This window comes from Tauraco erythrolophus, chromosome 3 (genome assembly GCF_009769465.1).
Source record: "Tauraco erythrolophus isolate bTauEry1 chromosome 3, bTauEry1.pri, whole genome shotgun sequence".
NCBI classification, from domain to species: domain Eukaryota; kingdom Metazoa; phylum Chordata; class Aves; order Musophagiformes; family Musophagidae; genus Tauraco; species Tauraco erythrolophus.
In genome coordinates this window covers 24,024,089-24,047,324 of record NC_141467.1, presented here as the reverse complement: position 1 = coordinate 24,047,324, position 23,236 = coordinate 24,024,089, and the positions used below count along the sequence as shown (strand labels likewise).

General features: G+C 38.4%; 1 protein-coding gene across 2 annotated transcripts; it reads left to right on the top strand.

Moving 5' to 3' along the window:
• The first annotated feature begins 82 nt into the window (after positions 1-82).
• On the top strand, positions 83-19,875 carry NSUN2 (NOP2/Sun RNA methyltransferase 2). 2 transcript variants are annotated; one of them, XM_086609057.1, is made up of 19 exons: positions 83-172; positions 248-405; positions 568-672; positions 787-892; positions 1,529-1,600; positions 4,270-4,354; positions 5,220-5,412; positions 5,823-5,897; positions 7,053-7,183; positions 9,771-9,844; positions 12,852-12,982; positions 13,605-13,701; positions 14,822-14,997; positions 15,475-15,567; positions 15,941-16,076; positions 17,382-17,462; positions 17,600-17,738; positions 18,659-18,698; positions 19,357-19,875. In XM_086609057.1, the coding sequence occupies exons 1-19, from the start codon at positions 83-85 to the stop codon at positions 19,760-19,762; spliced, it is 2,388 nt and encodes a 795-aa protein (XP_086465183.1). In that variant the 3' UTR covers positions 19,763-19,875. The 2 variants fall into 2 exon arrangements, with proteins under 2 accessions (XP_086465183.1, XP_086465182.1); XM_086609056.1 differs by having other exon boundaries at positions 83-178.
• Positions 19,876-23,236: the final 3,361 nt, after the last annotated feature.

Sequence of the window (23,236 nt, the reverse complement as noted above, 5' to 3'; positions counted from 1 at the left end):
GCGGCCCCTCTGGGCGGGAACGACGGGAGCGGTCGCCCCGACGGCGGGACGCGTGGTGGGGCTCGGCCGGTGCCTGGCCGCCATGGGCCGCCGGGCGCGCGACCGCAGGCGGCAGCAGCAGCAGCAGCAGCGGCAGGAGCGAAGCGGGGACGGTGGCGGAGGGGACCAGGCGGTGAGAGCCGGGCCGGGACGGGGCGAGACGGGAGAGCGACGGGGCCTCCGGGCTGACGGTGGCGGCGTGTTTCAGGGCTGGGCTGGCGGCTACCCGGAGATCGTGAAGGAGAACGAGCTGTTCGAGCGGTACTACCGGGAGCTGGGCATCGTGCCCGCCGGCGAGTGGGGCGCCTTCATGGCGGCGCTGAGAGAGCCGCTGCCCGCCACGCTGCGCATCACCGGCTACCGGAGGTATGGGGCCGCGGGGAGGCTGGGGGCGAGCGGGAGTTACGGCGTGCCCCGCTCCCCCGGGTGCCCGGGGCTGGCAAGTACCCGCCGTCTTTACCCGCCTGCTCTCCGGAGAAGGTGGGTCTCGATCCGGTCATCTTCTGAGGGTCGCGCTGTCCCTTGCAGTCACGCCAAAGAGATTCTCCATTGCTTGAAGGAAAAGTACTTCAGAGAGCTGCAGGACCTGGAGGTAGATGGCCAAAAAGTCGAAATGCCGCAGTCACTGAGCTGGTGAGTGAGCTGGGAGTGAAATAAGGCGCGCTGCGCCTTCCCCACATCGAGCCTGACGCGTTGGGTTTGTTTCTGCCTCTTACCTCTGCCCTTTGTCCGTCTCTTTTCCTCCAGGTATCCGGAAGAGTTAGCGTGGCACACTAACTTGAGTAGAAAAATCTTACGCAAGTCCCCGCAACTGGAAAGGTTTCATCAGTTTCTGGTTAGCGAGACAGAATGTGTAAGTATTTGATAGATCTTGGTTTATTTTTTTATTTATTTCATACCCTGAGCGGTGTTTTATTCAAATGCATTATGAGAAATTAAGACTATACCTTTTCTCTCAGAAGTGTAGTAGCTCAGAAGAATCTGCGTTTTATGTTGCTGTCGACAGTGATTCATCCCAAGACTCTGGCACATAACCACAGTTACAAATATTTCTCCTAGACTAATGGCGTTTGTTTGTTTGTTTGTTTGAGAATGTGAAAGTGAGTCCCTGTGAAATAATTAGTTGCTATTAGAAAACAGATGTTGAGTCTGGTGAAAAGTGCAAGTGTGTACATACCAAGACTTACCTTCAGTGGTGGATGTTTCTCACTCAGTTGAAGCCAATTTCTCATGTCTTAAGCAGAAGCTACATCCATAGAATGAATAAAATTGAAGTAAATATGCAGTTACCATGAATTTAAATTGGGTGAAATACTGTGATTTTGTTTATTACATGCTAGCAAAATTTAATCCTAAATTTGTAATAGTGTGTTTTCAATTGCTTTATTATTTACTGCATAGAGATTTAAAAAACTTATTGCAAAAGAAAGGCATTCTTTTAGAATGGCATAAAAAGTAGGTTTTTTTGGTTTTGTTTTTTCCTTTCAAGGGAAATATCAGTCGTCAGGAGGCCGTTAGTATGATCCCACCTCTGCTGCTTAATGTTAACCCTCATCATAAGGTAAGTCTAGAATATATTGTGTACTAGAGTCTTTTCCTGGAAGATAGTTTGATTAAACTGCAAATTATAACAGCAGTATCAATGCTGATAAACAGTTCGGGTTTGTGTTGGTATGTTTTATGCTCTCTGCATGTAAACCACAGCAATCAGCTAGTGTTCAGATCATAAATAGGCTGTCAGGGGAACATCTGCTTTTCCAGCTTTATGTAACACCCTGTAAAAAACCACTTAATTTTTAAGTAGTTCCATAATATTGCTTTCAAAGTGTCCGTATGTTTAGCTGCGTCTAAGTTATATATTTGTGTTTCAGCCCCCTTTTGAAGTAAGATGACTGTTTTTAACTTCCTGCTATCCATCACACTGTGAACAGATGTAATTTTCCAGATCCAAACGATAGTGTGCTTTACCAGGTAGTTTTCACCTCTCTGTGCCTTTTGAAGAAGTTTCAGACTTTTGCTCTGTGAATCTGTTAGACAAAATAATTTGGGTGAGGTGAAACATGCTGTTGATGGTGGCTAAAGAGTATAGTTCACTAACTCTAACTGAAGTGTCTAAGGAATGCCCGTGATACTTTTTAGCGGCAGATTGTAGGAATGGGAATATCTGGTAGCAAAATTCCTGTTCTAACCGTAGCGATGTTTGTTCACAGAATGAATCTGCCAGATGGCCTTATTCTCTTAATCTGATAAATTAATAAGCTAGTTAGAAGTGCCTTGCTATCTCAAGCAAGCATGTTGTGCGCTTCTTTCTCAAATTTTTCATGACGTATCTTAAAATTTCGAGTTTTTCAAACTTCTGACCTATATGTTTTAGAGACTTATTCGTAGGTAGCTTGTTTTTATATTAACATTACTTAGCATACGTAACTTCTCAGTTTATTTTCTCCTACTGTCACCCTAACTCGATGTATGACACAGGGCTGCTGTCTATGTTACGTGAGGCAAGGTCTTCTCACCTCTCTTAAATGAATAATGTGTTGAGTGATAGATTCAGTCCTGATGTGTCACAGGTGCGTTTTGAGTTTTGTCTGGAGTCGAACAGGTAGTGAACGTGTTCTACTTAATGTAAAACAAATTGTGAGAATGTTTTTGCACACACGTTACTTATATCACATATACTAAGACAGCAGTGTACGTTTTTTTGAATTTGATGTTTAACTTCAGTGACTATATTTCAATGAGCGTTTTCCAGAAGCGCCTGTAAGATTTCACAAGTTTCCTCGTAAATCAGACTCAGAATAGGTTCTTTATCCTCCCTTGTGACAAGACAGCAAATAGCTGCTGTAACGGTGCCTTAGCTGTTGTCATTTAGGACCTTTTATGGTTCTTAGGGCCTTATTTTCTGAGCTGCTCGTTCAGACCAGAATTGCAGGTTACTTTTCATGCTTAACCAGCATGTTGTGTACATGGTGTCTTAAATGCTGCTTCTTACCTTACACAAGGATCAGCTTGATGACTGTCAAATTTCTCTGTAGTTGTGTTCATTTTTTAATCTACTTTCACAATTCAGTTTTCTCTCACCATCAATTTGCCAGGCAATTTTAGGGCATGTTTAGGTATGCTTATTCTTCATTATCTTTTGCATTATCTACAAAAATAAGTAGAAACTGGTAGCATCACAGCTGTTACTTTGAACAGATACAATGCTCTCTTACTGAGCATGTCTCATGATGTGTTAATGCTGCTGCATGGCAGTGCTTGTCACGTGTACCCTGAAACTGTCAGGAAATGTTCTTTGTGTTTCTTTAGGGTCTGGTTTATCCTTGTTCATGCCAGACGCTTGCATGAGGATCTGAGCAGATCCGTCCCCATCTTTTATCCTGTTGCATGATTTCAGCTTTTACTGGAGCTGAAGGTCCAGAAGATAGATAGTGTCACATGTTTCTGAAAATCTGTAACTAGGCAAGAGGAAAGACTCTAAGCTTCCTTAGTTAAGAAAACAGTGTTAGCTGTCAAATGGATTGCTGTGAAAGTGACTCTATGAATGACTCGATCACAAGCCAAGTTTGTGATGAACCAGGAGGGAGAAATATGCTAGAAATCAGGTGTTGGTGTCTGTGCTTTCTGCTCTGCTGCCCCATGACAGATCGAATACTTCTCATGTACTTCTTCCAGGATATAGAAACAGGCAGTTTATGCTGCCCTTATTTTTTGCATTAAAAATGCAAATGTGTGAGGAGGGATAGCAGTTCATTTTTATAAAATCTGTATAATCAGCTGTGTTGGATAGTCTCTGATTAATTTACTGATAGTAGATTATAGTTAAAGAAAAGCACAGCTTACTCTTGAATGTAGTATTTCCCTTAATGTTTGTGTGTATATGTAAAGTTCCGGTTAACTTCAGGTGGAATTTCTTGTGAGCTGAAAGAAGGACCATATCCCCGTATCTATATTCAGATTTCTCTTTCAAATTTTTTTTAGCTGATGTTTGTTCCCCGCAAACCAAAGTCCTTGTTATATTTTAGACCCTCAGAGATAAAGCTGCATTTTGTGATGCATACAAAGAACAGAACTGTACTTTGTGTTTTTGCAAATTGGTGTTCAGAACAATAATTCTGCAATTGTATGCAAAAATATTTAATTTAAACAAGAACTCATAGTAAATTTTTCAACTACTTAAAAAATACACCGTAGGATTTTAAAAAAAAAAAAACTTTCTGCTGTTTGTAGATTCTAGATATGTGTGCTGCACCTGGATCTAAGACTGCACAACTCATTGAAATGTTACATGCAGACATGAATGTTCCTTTTCCCAGTAAGTCTGGAAAACCTACAAAAACTTTTGTGACTTGGAATTTCCTCTTTTTCTTGTAGAAGATTACTTTTAATATCACACATAAGTAACTGCATTTATCTACATATTGTATTCCCAGGGTAGAGTTATATGAGATGGGAAGTACTCCACCTTTTCCTTGAAAATTTATGGGCTTCTTTGGCTTGAAGGCGGGAGACGAATTATGAATCTTCACAGTTCAGACTACAGTAGATGTGATCAGAGCTTAATTTTTGGTGGTGGCCCATGAGCCCTTGTGTTTTAGTGGTATCCTGCAAACACTGGATTAAGCTGCTTTAGCCTTAAAATGGTCACAATATTTATCTTTTTTTATGAGCTTCAGAATCTCTGAGCTTTCAGTTAGATGCTTGCAGAAAATACTGTCCATAAAAATTGTGAATTGAGGGGGAGTAGATTCTTTACGTGTTCTACTGAAAATCTGCTGATGTACAGAGATTGTCTTTTTGGCAGTGAAGGTTTTCTCTGTTACAAGGGTTTTACTTTGAGACTGAAAAGTTGAAGGACCCTTGGTTTTGTCTTATTTCCCCTGCCTGCAAGATAGAGCTCTTGAAACTATATTTGACACATCAGTTAAACCTCAACATACTTCACGTTATTTTATGTTCAGCAAGGGGTTCTCTAGTCATAAGTAGTCTTTTGAGTAAAAATCTCTAGTGAAAGGTTTACACAACTTCGAAGATAAGGCAATAAACTATGTAAAATTATTTACCTGTTGAATAGTAAAGCATCTTCCCTTTAACACAACTTCGAAGATAAGGCAATATACTATGTAAAATTATTTACCTGTTGAATAGTAAAGCATCTTCCATTTATTTTGTGTTCCCAGAGGGTTTTGTAATTGCTAATGATGTCGACAACAAGCGCTGCTATTTGCTGGTTCATCAGGCTAAGAGGTTAAACAGTCCATGCATCATGGTGGTAAATCATGATGCCTCCAGCATTCCTAATCTACAAATAGATGTCGATGGAAGAAAAGAGGTCCTCTTTTATGACAGGATTTTGTGTGACGTCCCCTGCAGGTATTTTGCATGTGATCTTCAATAGACTGATTTTATTGCACTAAGCGCAGTGCTAGAGTTTTTGTGTTACTCAGGTACGCTTTATGAGTTGCTTCGTGACTTATGATTTATAGTAACTTCCAAAACAGATGAACCACCTTAAACCCTCTCAGGCAAGGGGATACCAAATCAAGGGGAACTTTTTTCATTCCAAGTGTTACTTAAATTTGTTCAGCTGAAGGGCTTCAAATGTTGGACTTACTTACACTCAGGATACTGAAATACAAAGATAGTGTAGAAACAAACAGTACAGCACAGGAGAAAAAGTTAACATGGGAGAGGAACTGTTAATTTTTTGCTGCTATACATGACTTGGATATGAAATGAGTTTTACCCACAAATAATACAAATCTGGTCAACCTCTGTTACAGTGGAGATGGAACCATGAGGAAAAACATCGATGTGTGGAAGAAGTGGACAACACAAAACAGTTTGCAGCTTCATGGGTAAAAATGCTTATTACATATCTGCAGTTCTTTCGTTTCTCTCTCCTTTTCCTGTATCTTTAACACCTGCATGCATTCACATGTTAATATATGACAAAACAGAGGCTAAGAAGAGTCGCTTTTCTCTCAAATCAAGAGCTTATGTGGTATTCAGAGGAAGTGCAGTGTTTCAGATGTGAGGTCAACCTCCAGTGGAGTGTGTGAATATAAATTTCTTGTATTCTGATGTACATATGACATACTAATATTAGTTTAATCAATTTAGACAGCGTAGCTAATTAAACGGGGAACAAAACATTTGGTTGGAGTTCCTAGCATGTAGGCAGGTAAAATACTGTTGCAAAATACAGAAACTTGTAAAATTTAATAGTAACGTTTTAATGTCTTTAGAATGTCAGAGATCATATATAAAAAGTTTCAGTTACTTGAGATTGATTTATGTTAACTGCTGGTGAATGAGTACTCAGACCAGTGCAGGTGCATGGCAAAAAGCAGTAATTTAAACACAGATGAAAAAGCTTAGAACATTTCACTGTGCATTTGTAACAGGCTGGGAATGCCATCAGTTACTTTGACTCAGCAGACCTATGGTGACTTGCTGCTTGTTAACTCATTCATAATTACAGTTTTTATTTTAGTTGTAAGTATGCAGGGTATAAGCTGGTGATCCAGCTCAGTGATGATTTTCTATGATTTTCTCGGAAGGCCAGTGCTAGCTGAGCTGTGTTGTCCATAATATTTTTAATACTCAGATTGCTCCTCATTTTAACACTAGATTTTGGAGAAGAAGAGTAAAGTTTTGGAGGGTTAATTTTCTAGTGTTGAGTACTTTATTATAAACTTGATGGGACACTAGAAAGAACAAAATACAGAATTTTATGTTAAAACATACCATGCAGTAGTGTTAATGTTTAACTTAATTGCTGTTTTAATAGGTGTAATTGCGAGTGTGTCTGCAGTGTAGACTGCACCAAGCTGAATTAATTTAAAACCGACTTTAATTTGTGTACTGGTGAAAGCTGTGGGACCCAGTGTGTGCTGACTTAGTCCCTGGAGAGTTATGAGTCTGCAGTGTAGCTTCGCCTGTGAGAAATTTGATGGCAGATCTTTTTGGTTCCTGAACGATACCTGGCTAGACCAAAAGTGTTCTGTTAGATTGCAGTTAAGAATTGCAACCCGTGGTGTTGAACAGCTGGCAGAAGGTGGAAGAATGGTGTATTCTACGTGTTCGTTGAATCCCATCGAAAATGAGGCTGTGATCGCATCTCTGCTGGAAAAGAGTCAAGGTGAGAATGCAAGTTTGGACAGAGTGGGGAAGTCTTTTTTTCTCAGCTCGAAAAAAGTTATGTGTACGATGGTACCTAGTAATGAGCTTAGTGTAGGTAATGTGCTCCTAGTATGCAAAACTGCAGCGATTTTTTTTGGTACCAGAAGGATTTAATTGGCATTAATATGAACAGTCTTCTTAAATGGGCCTAAATCAGGTGCGAATATAAAACCTGGAGAAGTTCTGTTAGTGATACACAAAAGACTTTTACAGATCAACGGAATTCAGTCTGTGTTATCTGACTTTTGCTAACCGATTCCACTGGTTGGAGTCCCTGTCTGACATTCATGTTTCCTTTGGAAAACACAGCGTAGGACATTACTGCTGTACACCATAGGAGTAAAAAGCCCAACGTGTAGTTGTGAACAGTTAAAGGAATGTTATTGTGCACCAGTAGGTGGGAGTCATTGATACCTTCGGCATCCTTTGACCCATACTTTGACATGCTTGGAATTTTAATATCTTTAAGCTCATGGTTTTTTTACACTTTTGACTTGCATATGAAAGCTTGCGTAAGTTGCTGTTAAGTCTCCATCATATGAATTAAAAAGAGGCGGAAAATTTGAGATGAGCTGGGAAGCTCTACTGCATCAGTTTATGATAGTAGGGCTTAGTAGCCCAAATTTTTGGTGTTGAGCTGATGGACACTGTTTTTTTCTGAGTCAGTAACCTGAAGCTTGGAGACATCTAATCGGATTTTGCATGAGAAGTTCCATAGAGTTTGTTTAGTTGAGCCTTGTACAGAGCAGAAGCAGCTATATTACTCCTGGAGCTGAGCTGGTTCTGGAAGTAGAATAGCTGTTTTGTGTGATATTTTCTTTGTGCCAGTCACTATTCTTGCCTCAAATTATGCATGAAATTTCATTGTCTCCCAAACAGCAGTTTAGCTAAAATGCCTGCAGGTAATTAGAAATTGAATATTTAATTTTGACTCAAAGGACATATGTATTTTTTGGCAGATTGAGTGAAAAAACAGCACAGACATGTTTGCAGTAAATTACAGTATGCTTGGGTTATTGAAGGCTGTAGCGCACCGGAGTTAAGTTTAAGGATGACAAGATTGGAAAGCAGTAAGGACTTGTTTGGATAGGAGCACAAAGCAGTATAGATGTTGATGGGGGCCAACAATTGCAGTATCAGGGGCAAATCCAGTACTTGGAAGTAAGAATCTTGACTGTTGTATGGATCTTGACTGGGCTGTGGTGTTTGGATCTTGTCTCTGCCCAGCGGGGGTATTTTGAGGCTTACTTGAAAGCTGTGATGTGTCCCAGCGAGCGAACGTTCTCTCTGGGGCTCGAACATAGGTGTAGCTAAAGAAGGGCGAGGTAGTGGAGTGGTCTGCAAGGGGCATTGGACCTCGAGGATTTGCTCAGGTCAGTCCAGAAGCTTTGTTCGTTCTTCCATCTCAGTTCCTAGCGCTGTGCTGTACTGCTGCTTGTGGAGCAGATCAGAGATTGCTTTCCCCTTGGGGCTGAAGGATTAAGGAAAGGGCACTTTTGCACCATGTTTCTCTGCTGGGAATGGTAGTACTTCTGACGGACTCTTGAACGGCTGATCGGTCTGATGTAGTCTTGAGGCATCAGTTCAAGTCACGCTGTAGGTAGGCAGGGATATTCAAAGGACAGATGCAAACATTAAGTTTATTCAGATTTGAAATGTCATTTTGGCATTTGTCTATGAATTCATGTATCACTTTTTAATTTATTTAAAAGACTTGCTTAAACCATCACTGTGAGAGTAAATAGTTAGTCATGTAGAACAGGTTGATGAATTGGGTACAACATGAGGAAAAGCCTAAGTAATTGTTAAATAACTAAGTATTCAGAATCACAAAAAAGAAATGTTAAGGTTATTCTTCTCTAGAGATATCACCTGTTTAAACTGTAAGGGTTTTTTTTCTTTCTTTCTGGACTTGGGACAGTTTAAAGTTTTTTTCAGTAGATTAAATTATACTATGTTGATGTTTCTTGTAGTAATCTGACATGTTTTAAGCACATAGCCTTTTGTCCTATTAGGTTGATAGTGATTACCTTCCTGATAAAAAGTTTTGAACTTTCCATGTAAAAAATGATAAATTCTTTTTCTTCTCACGTTGGAATATATTAAGATTATGTGTCCATAAAATCAGAATGTATCAAGCATTTTAAAAGGTTTAGTCATCCCAAAAGAGTACTTCTCCGAAAAATACTTAAGCAGTGTAGTAAATCCAAATACTAAGTGAGAATAAAAACTATGACTGCATTACCTGGAATACTGATGTTTAACAATACAGGTTGTAGGGTATTACTCTATGCAGCTGCTACAAAAAGTATCTAACCATTATATTTTGGTTAATTTATAGGTGGCAAACTTCTGTAGTTAGCATGAACAATTCTTACCATCTTTCTTGTTAATTTGCACAGTAGTAATTGTATAACGTTTTGCTCTTTGAAAGGTTTAAATGCAATGGTCTTAAAACTTGAAGGAAAACTATTTTTATGAAAGTTAATTATGAGCACAACTCTCAAATTCTGTTTTCAACAATGTTTATATTCTTGGGACTTCAGGTGCCTTAGAACTTGCTGATGTCTCTTCTGAGTTGCCAGGTTTGAAGAGGATGCCAGGAATTACAAAATGGAAGGTACTTACCTGATATTTCTGTGAAGTTCTTGATCTATCATAGAGTAGTAAATTAGGGAAATTTTGAAGTGTAAAATTTCCAAACATTAGATGGAGCTGAAGTAATGGCAGTGATTTGCTATTTAGAGTTGTGGACAATATAGGAGAGAGGGCTAAAAATCTTTCTGATGATAAGTTCTTGTCTCCTTATCTGCTCTCCTCTTTCCTCTAGCTTTCTTTGCTCTCTCTCTTGTACTTAATATAACTTCCTTTTCTATTGCGTGCAGCAGGTGGCCTGTAGATGGCAACATAATTTCAGAGACTTTTAAGTTAGCCCTCTTCCATCTTTACAGTCTATGCGTGTAGGAGTCCATGGTTCTTTAGCTGGTCCATTTGAATAATTTGAAAGTAAAAGCTATTAAACCCTTTCTGGAAATAAGCTATAAAAACTGCAGTTATATGAGTAGTCCTAGAATATTAGTAGGATCCTGTATGTTGTTCCAGGCCTTGTGTCATTTCAATTCTGGAAACTGGTAGGGAGGGACAAAAAAACCCAAAGTCTCTTCAGCTTCCTGTTAAGAATATAGTCAAGAAGGGTAGAAGGCCATTTTGGTAGTCAGGAAAGAAACTCTGATTAAATTTTAATTATGAGCGTGTGCCTTTGCAACGCCATTGGTTATTCTGTTTTGTCTGGCCATTTCACTAGTCTCTTGCAAGGGTACAGTCTGCAGGTTTGTGCCTGTGTGTAGGCTAATGAACAAGATGCTTGGAGTAAAGATTTGCTTATGTTCTGTCATTGGAAATCCAGCTTAGAAACTAGCTGTTTTCTTTCTTTTTACCGTTCCAAAAGTTTAAATTGTATGCTTGTTCCTGAAGGATAAATGTAAAGTGCATTATTGTAGCTCTGTAATCTTAATTTTACTCTTTTTTTGTATGTATAAGGCTACAAAATACATACATAGAGATCACTAAGAGTATATTGTATTCCCTGTAACATTTATTTCTGTGTTCGCAGTTGAAATATAAATCTCCCTAATGAGTATTTTAAAAGTAGGCTAATAAAATCTGTTGAAAGTTTGTGATATTTTCTTCAGCCCTTATTTGCTTCTACTGTATTTTTTCAAGCCTCATTGACTAGCTCATCATTGAATGTATTTGCTTGCTTTGGTGCTGTTTTAACGTGGTGTTGTGTTTCGTTTTCTGGTGAAATGTCTGTTCAGTGGGAGCTCTGGGATTTAGTGATTATTCTGAATTTCCTGAGCATCAGGTGACTATAAATCTCTGGAAACAGCAAAATAAAAATAAGGTTTTATTCAAGGGACACTTCGGTGCTTGGAAATAGCATTAAGTACTCTCTCTCCTTAAGCCAAATGATGAATGAACTCAAATGAGTTGTTTCAGAATCATGAAGTAAGAGACCTTCTTAACTTCAGATATTGTTAATCTACTTCTGCAACACTTTTAGTCTTCATTCTACCCTAACAAAAAACTAGAAAAATGTACAAGAGAAAATACTTAAGTATGTTCTTTGATGCTTTATTGTTCCAGCAGTTACATTGTGTGGTTAGACTGGTAAACCAAAACTGAACAGAACAGAGCTATTAGGCAGTTATTCTAGTACATCCAGAATAGTTCCAGACTTGTTTTTACTTCCAGTTATTTATCAGTCCCATTACTTGTTTCTCTCAAGCTGAACTCATGAATTCCAAAGAAGAGCAGTTCAGAATCATGGTCTATCTTGTCTCCATCTAGCAATATGACATGTAGCATATTTGGGCTTGAAATGCTAACTCTGGAAGTACAGTCATTTCTATTTCAGGAACATGCAAAAGCACAATATTTTAGGTGTGATGTGATCAGTGGCTGAGAAGTGCCAGACTTGATGACGTTGAAATCTGTGTGCTAACATTCTTAGTGAAATTGTAATCTAGACAGATCTTACATTTCAGTTTCCAGTAGAACACTTAATGAAACCTTCAAGACGATCACAGCGAGATGTACGAAAACACTTCAGCATACTTGCCAATCCTAAAGTCACCGTCGCTGTGACTTATCTATTTTGGTACCTTAACAACAAAAACAGGCCTTCATTTCAGTCATTGATTTTATGCCTTTGCCCCACACATTCCTGGATGTGACCTTTCTTACAGCCCTGGTGTCCAGTACAGAACCAGGCATCTAGAGTGCTGAAGTCAAATTTTTTTTTTTTTTTTTTTCCACTTTGGTATTCTTGCTTAAAGAGCGTTCAAAATGCCTTGCCTGCAAGAGTTGTGACTCTAACCTTCCACTTGTATCTTAAGCATCCTTTGACCCTTAGACAGAATGAGGTGATGCTATGTCCACACAGTATCTTAGAGTGGATTTATAGATGTGTTCTGAGTCCTGGGTAAAGATAGAAACACTAGAAAATTCATGGGGACGTGGTTCTTCAGTAACTTTCCTTGAAAACATCTCTGTCTATGACCTCTGCAGGGCTGTGTCATGGGCCTGCATGCTTACCAAGCTGTCATGTTGCGCTCTTGCATCTTTCTTACGTAATGAAATTGGGATTCCTCATTTCTATCTTTACTAGACAGCAGTAGCCCTTTTTCTTTGTATGCTACTTGGAAGCTGCCTGTAGCAGGATGTCTCACAGCCAGTGTTACGGAGAAAAAGAAGTAATTTACCCTAAATCTGATGGTTTACTAAACTTCTTGTATGTTTCACCACTGTCCTTCCTTTGGATTTTGGTGTTCTGTATGTTCTGGAAGGTTAACAGATCACTGCAGTTGATTCTGCACCAGTCTTTACTTGACTGCACACTTTTTGAAGCATAAAAAGTGGAGGAGCAAAGAGGTACAGCTGGCAAGAATTTCCTGCTTTTAAGCGCACACATAAAATGCACTTAGGATCAATACACTTAAGAACTTTATTTGCTATACCAGAAAATTTATTTTTGGCATCTGAACCTTGGTTTGAAAGTATTTTAATTAAAACTTGTAAACTGGTGGCCCATATTCTTCACAGTATTTATATTTACTCCTTCGAAGGTAATGCTGAAAGATGGACAGTGGTTTGAAGAGTGGAAAGATGTGCCTTCAAATAGACAAACACAAATACGTCCCACTATGTTTCCAATAAAAGATGAAGAGAGGCTAAAGGCAATGAATCTAGAGCGTTGGTAAGTTTTCCCAGAGTAGATTTTGTGAGGTTTTGATGGTTACCTTGTATGGTGGTGGGCAAATTATAGTTAGGAGGTCAGATTAGGAGTGTGTTGCAGTATAGACCTATGCTTGTATAGGTCTGGGCATGTTTTGATTGCTTCATATGTAACGGCAGTCCACAATATTTAAATTGCAGTGAGCTGAAATAAATTATTGAAAGTTTCTTACAAGGAATAAGGACTCACACAAATGGGTCAGATTCTTTGCATCCAACAGAGATACGTAGCCAAAATTACTGGGAAAGTATGTAAAACTGTAACATTTTAACAGTGTGACTTATTTTCTACAAAAGACTTTCCATAGCTATTCTAAAAATAGTGTTTAGAAATGAGTCATTAAAGCTCAGATGTGAATGGTGAAATGAATGCGTTGCACCGATGCAAGTTATTTTGCCAGAATGCTCTATTTTAGATCCTGTTTCTAGCTTGATAAATTAAATCTGTGCAATCCTACTAGGAATACTTAGTTTACCCTGAAAGTAAATATAAATGTGACACTTCTGGTACTTTGTGAGAGCCTGAATGCTGATGATGAATACACTGCAATGTTTTTTTTTTATTCCCCCCCTCCCCCGACTAGTCTTAGGATATTGCCGCATCACCAGAACACAGGAGGTTTCTTTGTGGCCGTGTTAATAAAAAAATCTCCAATGCCATGGAATAAACGCCAGCCTAAGGTAACTTCTTTTAAAAGAGCTAAAATGTTGAATTTTAATAACATTTCTGGAATTGTTTTGAAAGCTTACATAATAGAAAATACACTAGACAGTTTTGTATCTACCCTTCAGTTACAGTTCAGTGTGTCAATTAAAAATAAATTCCTAAATCTCTTTAGGACTTTAAAAAACAAAAATCTTTCAAAAAAGGGGGAAAAAAAAGGAGGGATTTTGAAATCATAGTAAAATAGCAAGATAAAACTTGAACCTAAAATTAAGGCTTTGAAAGAATTACAGAAACAGATTAGATAGAGTAGCTAAAGCTGTCACTTCCTTCAGCTATGTGTGGTCCCTCTGCTGAAGGCTTTTTTTCTGCTGTGTTGTTGTAAGCTAATTCTGATTCCATTTTATCTTACTGCATGGCTGGTTGCTCAGGAGTGATTCACTAGCAGATTAGTCTAGCAGATCAGCAGCAGGGAGAATGCGTGTAAAACTGTTAGGAGCAGCAGCAGCTTTAGCCATCTGACTTTAATCCATTTGTTGTCAATCGTCCTTAAAATCCTGTCAACAGGATTTTAAGTCAACATGATTTATTTGATCTCTTAGATTGTTCGTATCTTTGAGAGAAACTTATTGTATGAATCTCTTTTAGCCGTTTCTCTTTATTTGATTTGTTTTATTAGGACACTTTGTGAGTGGAACATATGTGGCAGTAAGGAAAAAGCGTTTATTCAGAAGCAAGCTCATCCAAAGAGTTTATGCTGTTCTAAGTTGAACGTTGTAGCACTCTTACAGAAGGTGTGCAGCAGCAGGATGTGTGTCACTTTGACTGCCAGGAGGAAAAAAACAGATCCTGACTTAAAATAGTCTTCTCTGTGAGTGCTTGAGCATGATTTTATAAGTGGTACAAAACTAGCTTTCCTGGACAGTTGGTAAGAAATTGTCCAGTAGTACTAGAGGCAAACGCACCTTAGAGTGATACCTTGACTTAGTAATCAGATTAACTCCCTAAATGGATCCGTTTAAGCACTTACATACAAATTGATACGAAATAAGCACATGCAAAGGGAGAACATAAATACCTTTTGTTACAAGTTAGATACTACTTTTGCTTTGTTGAAAATACTATAATTTGAAATAGGTTCATCAGAAATTACCACAAAGAGCGGGAGATGCTGAAGTAGCAACAGCTAATTCAGATAATAGTTCTGAATGTGTTACTGAAGAACCAACACTTACTGAAAATGAGAAGTCTGAGAAAATGCAAGAGTTGCAGAATTCAAACACTGAGCAAAGCAAAAAGGAAGGGATATGTGGGTAAGAGACCATGTCTAATTATTTGTCCTGTGACAGCTTCGTAATTGCTAAGTGTTCTATGGTTCTTTTGTTACTGGACTAATTTAGAAGTCGATCAAGAAGAATTAATGAATTTGCTCAGTTTTCCTACATTTCGATGTTTTCTGTCTTGTATTTCAGTAAGTTAGGAAAATAACCCTTTTTCCTGTTAGCATTTGCAAAAACTGCTTTTAGAAGTTAACCTTTGGAAGATCTTTACTGTCTTCACAATTACTCCCTCAGAAATCTCTGTTTACTTGTTTTTGTGGTTTCTGCTTTCAAGCACTGCTTTCACATCCTCATTTTAAGAAGTTAAATTGTGGGTAGTGTTGTCTTAGTGAAGCACGGGAAAATGTCAGTATTGTTTGGCATACTATTGTTACCATAAGGCAAGTGTTGACTAAATGAACTGAATATGTTGATTTTAAACCAAGTAGTGCAATGGTATTTTCTTTTTAGACCACCACCATCTAAAAAAATGAAGTTGTTTGGTTTTAAAGAAGACCCTTTTGTGTTTCTCCCTGAAGATGATCCGTTGTTCCTTCCTATCCAGTAAGAAAAAATTGTTTTTTGACAGTAAGATTTCTAGTAGTTTAGGAATATTATTAGTTGAGTACATCACAAAAGATGAATCTAGTTGGTCATACATAAAACTTTTTCCCCAACTTTGCACTAGGTGCCCCTCTTCTCAATACTTAAATGAAAATAGCCAACTGTAGTTTGCACTGGAAATTTTTCAGTTTATCTTAGTGTCTATGACAGCTTATCTTTTCTGATATCGTGCATCTTAGAAAGTCTACTCTTTGTGTTCTGGAGCCGAAGTGTTAAGCATTTGCAGAGATAGCTCGAGGAAATAGGCTAACCCATGCATTTTGAGTATGTAATTTCATTGTTCAGTTAATCAAATCGAGTACTATGGCCACAGGAAGTTTTATGCATTGGACCCATCATTTCCCAAGATGAATTTACTAACTCGAACTCAAGAAGGAAAGAAGAGACAGCTGTACATGGTTTCCAAGGAGCTAAGGAACGTGCTTCTGAACAACAGTGAGAAGATGAAGGTATGGTTCATCTCTTCAGGTTTTCACAAGAGAGATCGTAAGCATCAATGGATGTCTCCTCGAAATTTATTGCCAAACTTACTGTCTATATAGAGGATTAGCCCTCTGATAGGCCTTTTCTTTTTTAGTCTGAATGAATGTTTTCCACTCTATCCCTTCTCTGTTAAAGAGATGAAGAGTTGTCTCTGAGAGGTAAACAACAGTCTCCAAGATTAAAACTGGTGTGCTTTTTGGCAGATGAGAGGGAACTTAAAAGTAGAGGAAGGGAATATATAACTGCTGTGTGTGTACCAGCGTTGTTATGTTGTCTTCAGGTACCTTCACAAGTTTACACTGATGCTGTTGTATTTATGAGCCTTTTAATTATAAAAATATTAAGAGCTTTGAAAGCTTACCAAAAATAACGGCTAATTTCAGCTGAATTATTAGCTGGCTGTGTTACATGGGGACATTGTTTCAAAGTAATTTCAGCAGCTGAATATTTTGAAAAGTTGTTAAGCTGAATGATAATGGGATAAAAAATAGTTTTTGTGAATTAGTGAGAAAAATTAACATTTGTTTTATGTGACTCCCCATGGAAAATGCCTTGCAAATGCTAAAGATTTGTCTTAAAAATTGTTGAAAAATTTAAGTTACAATGACGTTATCTAGTCCGGCTTCCTTCCTGCCCCAAGCAGGGCTAACTTCAAAGCTAGATCAGATATGGTTCAGGGCCTCGTCCAGTCAAATTGTGAAAATTTCCAAGGAAATTCCTTACATCTTTGCAACAGATCTTTGAGATGGATAAATAATTATCCTTTTATCCTACATGCAGGAAATGGCTACATAACTGAGAAATTTTTAAGAAACTGGTGCATTAATATTGGGCAGTGAGACTTTGAGTACCACAAAGGGTATAGTGTCCTAATATTAAGCACTTGTACATTTTTAAGTTCCTGTCCTTGACTGACTTTCCCAGAATCACCCAGAACATTCTTACCCAAACTAAAATTAAAATTAGATCTTAATAGTTCATTGCCCTCATTTTAAGACTAACTCTTCCTCACAGTGTTCAGTTTTTGACATGGAAAGGAATAAAAGGTGTTTATGTTGAGAGAGAACTATGTTTTGATAGTGGTAATTCCTTTTTCCCTTGAATAAATTTTCACATGAATTTAATTCAGTGTCCAGTGCAAGCGAACAAACGTTACAGCAGAATTATCCTTTCTTCTTCCATTTAGTCAAACAGTTGAGGAAAACAAAGTTCAGAGTCGGAATTTAGAATTTATAGTCCTTAATGATGCTTGTTGGCGTTGCTGTTTGCAGGTTATTAATACAGGGATAAAAGTCTGGTCTCGCAACAGTGATGGTGAACAGTTCGGATGTGCGTTCAGATTAGCACAAGAGGTAATTCTCATTTTCAGTATGGTTTGAAATCTGAAAATTGTTTTCTCATATTAGCTACAGGACCTACTGTTTTTAACACTTTTCCTTCGGAAAGTAGAGATTGCATTTCGAAATAATTGTATTTGTTTGTTAAACAGGGAATTTATACTCTCTACCCATTCATTCATGCAAGGATTATAAATGTCTGCATAGAAGACGTTAAAATTCTGCTAACCCAGGAAAATCCATTCTTAAGCAAATTCAGCAGTGAAACCCAGAAGAAAGTCAAAGACTTAGGTAAGCCTGCTAATTTGTGCTATGACAAAACTATATGTAGTACACAGAAGACAATGAAAATCCTGTCACAGAAACTGCTAAAAATTTTGACTAAATTTATCTTAAATAGAGTTGTTAATTAGGTAATTAAGCATTACTGAAACCCCGCGTGCTACTACAAACTAGTCCTTTCTGATCACAGCCTTTAAGGTTTATGACCTCCAGAGAACAGAAGAGTTGCCAAACTTGTGACTTCTGTGAAGCGATGCTGTGAGGCAGCATTTAAAATATCTGATGAACAAAGATTTTATATATGCTGCTGATCTTCGTGACTGATAGTGCTCCAGCAGAAACTGTCATCTGCAATTGTTTGTCATGATTTTATGTATCATATACAGTTATTCAGATTTGATTTTCTTAAATATGGGAAGCAATGTCTACTCATACCAAATCTTTATTTCCTCTGCGCTGGATGCTTGAAGAAATGAAGACTGGTTTTCAGTCTTTTTTTACGTTGTTTTATTTCCAAGTCATCGCAGATCCTTATACATCAGTGTTGGATGAGACAAAACGGGAAGGACAATTTCTAAAGTTTGGGCTGGCATACTCTTACGTTCATTTTACTTAAGTAAAAGTTCCTTGCTAGATTCAATGAGTAAATTAATCCACTCTGTGGTTTTGTATTTTAATTCGTTTGTATGGGGTTGGGGAGGGGATGAGGTTGCCAATTGCTTTTTTAACTATATAAATACTTTGTCTGGAAAAAAGGAATAAAACCTGGTATTGTCTATAGTTTACTGTACTGATTTAGATGACTGCTAACCAGCTCATGCTGCGTGGCTGTCTAAAAACTTGAACGTTTTCAAATGACAATCATTTTAACATTGTACCAAGTAACACATCTGTTTTGGTTTTGTCCTCCCCACCTCCCTTCTCTGTAGCAATGGGAAGTATAGTTCTGAAGTACGACCCAGACCCTGAGTAAGTAGATGTGTTGCTTTCCATTTATGCAGTTTTAAAACTTGGACAAGAATTTATTTTCACTCAGCAAAAACAGAAGTGGAGGCACAGCGATGCAGTAAGGTCAACAGTAAAGCCAGACAGCATACAAAGAATATAACAGGGAAAGAAACTATCTTGCCTGTGTATTCTTAAAACAATTGTAGGATTTAGCTTTGTAAAGGAGAGCTAGTTATTCTGCCAGAGGTCCACAGTATCACTGCATGTTTGTTTATTTGTTTGTTTCCATTTGAAGTCCAGCATTTGGAATAGAAAAAGTTAAACATTTTAGTTGTTCATTTATACTGACAAAGTAGTATGAGAAGCTCTTGAGAACTTCTAAATGTAAACTTTCATCTTGCTGTTGCTTACAGTAGTGTTGAAGCCAGAGCCAGAAAATTATTCAGCCTGTTGTGGAAATTTAATAGCATTGAGCTTTATGTTTTTTGCTTGCTTGTAGCCAAGCAGGTGCTTGTTTAGATGTTGAAGTTGAGACCAATGTACTTGTGTCCTCTATGAATAGCTATAAATTGTATTCACTATTAAAGATTATGCACTTATTTGTCAGGGTACGGCTGTAAAATTAAGTTTTGAAGATTAACTTTCTCATAGTTGACCAAATGTAACTGCTTGTTTGTAGGAAACCTGAGGATCTTCAGTGTCCTATAGTGCTGTGTGGTTGGCAAGGAAAGACGTCACTCCGTGCCTTTGTGCCCAAGAATGAGAGACTTCATTACCTGAGGATGATGGGAGTTGACGTGTTTAAAGCAAAGAGGAAAGAGGAGGAATCGGAAAGTAAAACGGAGGAAGAAGTTCAACATAGGCTGGCACAAACAGAGGAAGGAATGGATGTGGAAGATAAAGAACATGATTTAGTCACTAAAATGGAAGCAGAAATTGGCGAAGAATCTTCCCACAGTCCCGTGGAAAGCAGCGCTATGGAAGTAGAAAACAAAATTGAGGATTTAGATCAATCTAGCAAAAATGCCAACAGTCATGTAAGCCAAGAGAGCAAAGACACGGATACAAGTAATGTGAAAGATTAAGTTTCTTTCTCTGTTACTTGGCAGCTTCCATGAGGCTGACATCCAGACTTTTGCTTTTAGCATGGAAGTGTATTTTAAAATTTTGGTTGGAATGGGATGTTCCTCTTTTAAAGTTTCACCTATTTTATTTTATAAATGAAAACTATAAAGAGATTTCTCTTCAAGTGTGTCTTCTTTTTACCATTTTAAGCTCCATATTACTGGTGGGTTTCTGTCTGTTGCTGGCAATGGACCATGCACCAGTAAAATCTAAAGCCCGTATTTGAAATGTAATAATGATATGTACAAATGTACAAACACCTGTGTAACTGGGCAAGAATTCCTTCAGAAGAAAAAACTGGGGTTTCATTCAAAGTATGCAAGTTCTAGAAAAAGTTTTTCTCTTAAGATTGCTTACCGCACCTACCACCCAATCTGATTACACAGGTTCTTTAATGGATAAAGGAATCAGTGTGAGTATGCATACAAATACATGTATAGGATATCTAACTAACAACCTGGTTAACATTTATTCAAAATAAACCCGTGCACAGCATCCTGGAAAAAAAAAAGGTGCAGAATGCGTTTTGCCCGAGACTGATGTCTGAAGTTCTTCTTCAGAGTGGTGAATTGCTTGACAGGCACAGCTAATTAATGTCCTTAACTAGATCTTCAGGTAATCTGAGCGTGCCTCAAACTCATATCTTGAAATGTGAACTGTGACTATCCCTCAAGTCTACTGCAGTCATCTGTTTCTCTGGCGATTCTTCAAGTGGGATTCATCTCTGATTTTTGCAAGATACATGTTTATAGCTGAAATAATAGTTTAAAAAAAAAGTTTGTTGGTATAGATATCATTGTAAAGTAGGTGTTTAAAAGAGGTAATTTAGGTCCCAAAGGGTAATTTACTTAATCTAACATAAAAAAAAAATACTTGTCTGCCTCAGAAACTTATAATATAAATTCCATCCTCTGTGGCTTAGTTTCAGCACTACTCTTTGTCCTTGTGTCAGGTTGACCTGAAAGGGAAGCAACCAGTGGTACAGGGTATTGTCCTCCACTAGGACCATGGCGATGCAAATATTTCTGTTGCTCGTCAAGCTAAGTTTTACCATGTATATTTTTACTGAAGAAGTTCTAATGTGGCTTGGATCTATTTGCTGTGCCTTGCTACAACAGACTTTCTGATGCCTACCCTTGAACTACTTCATCAAAGGGAGTATTCTTGAGGGAGAGACATAAAAGTGAAATAATGCCGTGTCCTCTGATAAGATATTAGTCTCACGCAGTGAAGAACCATTGACAGGACTCATTTTCTTCTTGAGACTCCTTAAAATAGGTTAATAAAAAAGTCAGTTCTTGCCCTTGTATTTTGCTAAGGTTTGAGTTTGTTCTTTGAATCAGGAGCTGCGATTGGACAGGTTCTTTTTTGGCAGCTCCTCAGGCCGAAGAGCAGCATAGCAGAATTTTCTTTTGAATGGAGGTGTACGCAAAGTGTAAATTTTAGTTCTTATAGTATATCAGGAAAAACATTATAGCAACTTGAAACTTCAAGCATGAAACTGGTTTTCATATCTTTGCATTTATTCTGACATAGTGGGCATTTGACATGGCAGAAGGGTGGAAGACTGGTGTCACCTTTAAGTCCTCATCACCATCACAGTCCGCAGTACTCAGCCTTGAGGATGACTGATTTTAATCCATCTGATCTTTTTATGCTATAATGATCTCTATAAATTATCAGAAGGTCAAGTGTTAAAACTTATGTGCAGAAACCAGAATTTGTTTTGAATTATGCCTGCTGTTACTGTATCTACTTCCATCCTTGAGCAGCAGTTTAAGCTCTGTTTCAGTCAGTGACTCTGCGATGGATACGATTTTATGACAAGTTAAGCTGGTAAGAATGCTTGTTGATACAGACAATCCAGACAATTAAATCAGCAAAAAGCGAACTGTATAGAAAATGAACAGTCCTGATTATTTTTTTTGACTGAGCTTACCACTGGCAGAGTGGAAAGCTTTTATCTGGAAACTAAGGAAAAGTAGGTTCTTGGATCATAAACTGAAATCAAGTATAACTTAGCCTTGTAATAGAATAAGAGCCCACATCCGCTTCATTTTAAATCCTTTTGAGTAGCCTCATTTTCTTTCGTTATCTATGAAATTTTGCTTTGCTCCTGGATTTTTGGAGGGTTTTTTCCCCAAGTCAAGTGCAAATGGGAGATTTCAGCCAAGAAACAGAGAGTCCAGTTTTTCTTGTGCTGATCAGCAGTTTTACTCCGTATCTCCAGAAAACCTCTGTAGACCGCAGATATGGGTGAGTTTTTTTTAAATACTGCAAGTTGGCTTATACCAGTTGCTCTGTCCCAGTTACTCTTGCCTTGATAAGCAGAAAGGAAGATGCCCAAAACTCTAGGTAGTGGCTGAAAATGCTGTCCTACCTTTCCAGGCTGGGAGCCGGATGAAAGAGCGTGTGTTTTGTTTGTCTGTCTCTACTGAGCTGTGTGCTACTGCAGCTCTGATGGTCGGGTGGCTGAGGCTTTGCTTAGGTGGTTTTGAACATGAGTTGCTGCAAATAATTTTAAAGAAAGATGAAAGAGAAGTGATACGCAACCATGTTAAGTTTGAAAATGTGAAAGTCTTAAAAATCACTAGGTTTGAAGTTCACGAATTATTAAGTCCATCCTTGTAAGCAGTCCCAAATGTGAGATTTCTCTAGTTAACGTTGTTTTTCAGAAACACAGGACTGTAGATGTTTGCACTGACAGCAGGGGGTTTTATATTTCATGGAGGGGAAACAAGAAAAAATTTCCTGCATCTAAATGAACAGTCTGTTTATGTTCTGCTTAGAGATGCCCTCAGGAGAAGCTGCTGGAGCCTTCAGAAAATAATCTGTTGACTGAAAAACCTAGAAAGAAAAGGAGGGAAAGCCTGCGTGGGGTACTCCTTTGTAGCTTTTTCTTCAGTATTTACCTAACATTAGTCACTGCTTTGGAAGTTTGTTAGAATTTTCATACTTTAGTTTACCTCAGAATTAATATACCATAATCTAGTGCCACCAAGGTGATTTATTTTTTTCTTAAATGTCTGAATCTCATCCATGGGACTTCTCCAAGTATACAGACCCCTTGAAAAATTTTTTGGCTGTAAAAGAAAGCAATTTGGCTCCTGTAACAACATCTATCCAAGGCTGCAGCAAAGACAAATCGGTGTGTTTCTTTCTCTCGGTGGGAAAACTCCAGCCTGGAAAACAAGCAGCATGTGCCTGTGCCATGTTGCTGCCAGAGCTGAGCCAGGCATGCCGTCTTGTCCTGCTGTCTTTCCAAGACAAGTCTTGTAAACAACCCCCAGCAAAGTGGCGTGGATACAACAGCGGTTCTGTTATTCGCAGCAAACATCCTGGTGAAGTTGGCTGGCCCGCTCACAGCACCACGTGTGTTTGCCGCTCCGTGTTGCAGCTGGCGTTCGGCGAAGTCGGTGAGCAAAGGGCACGGG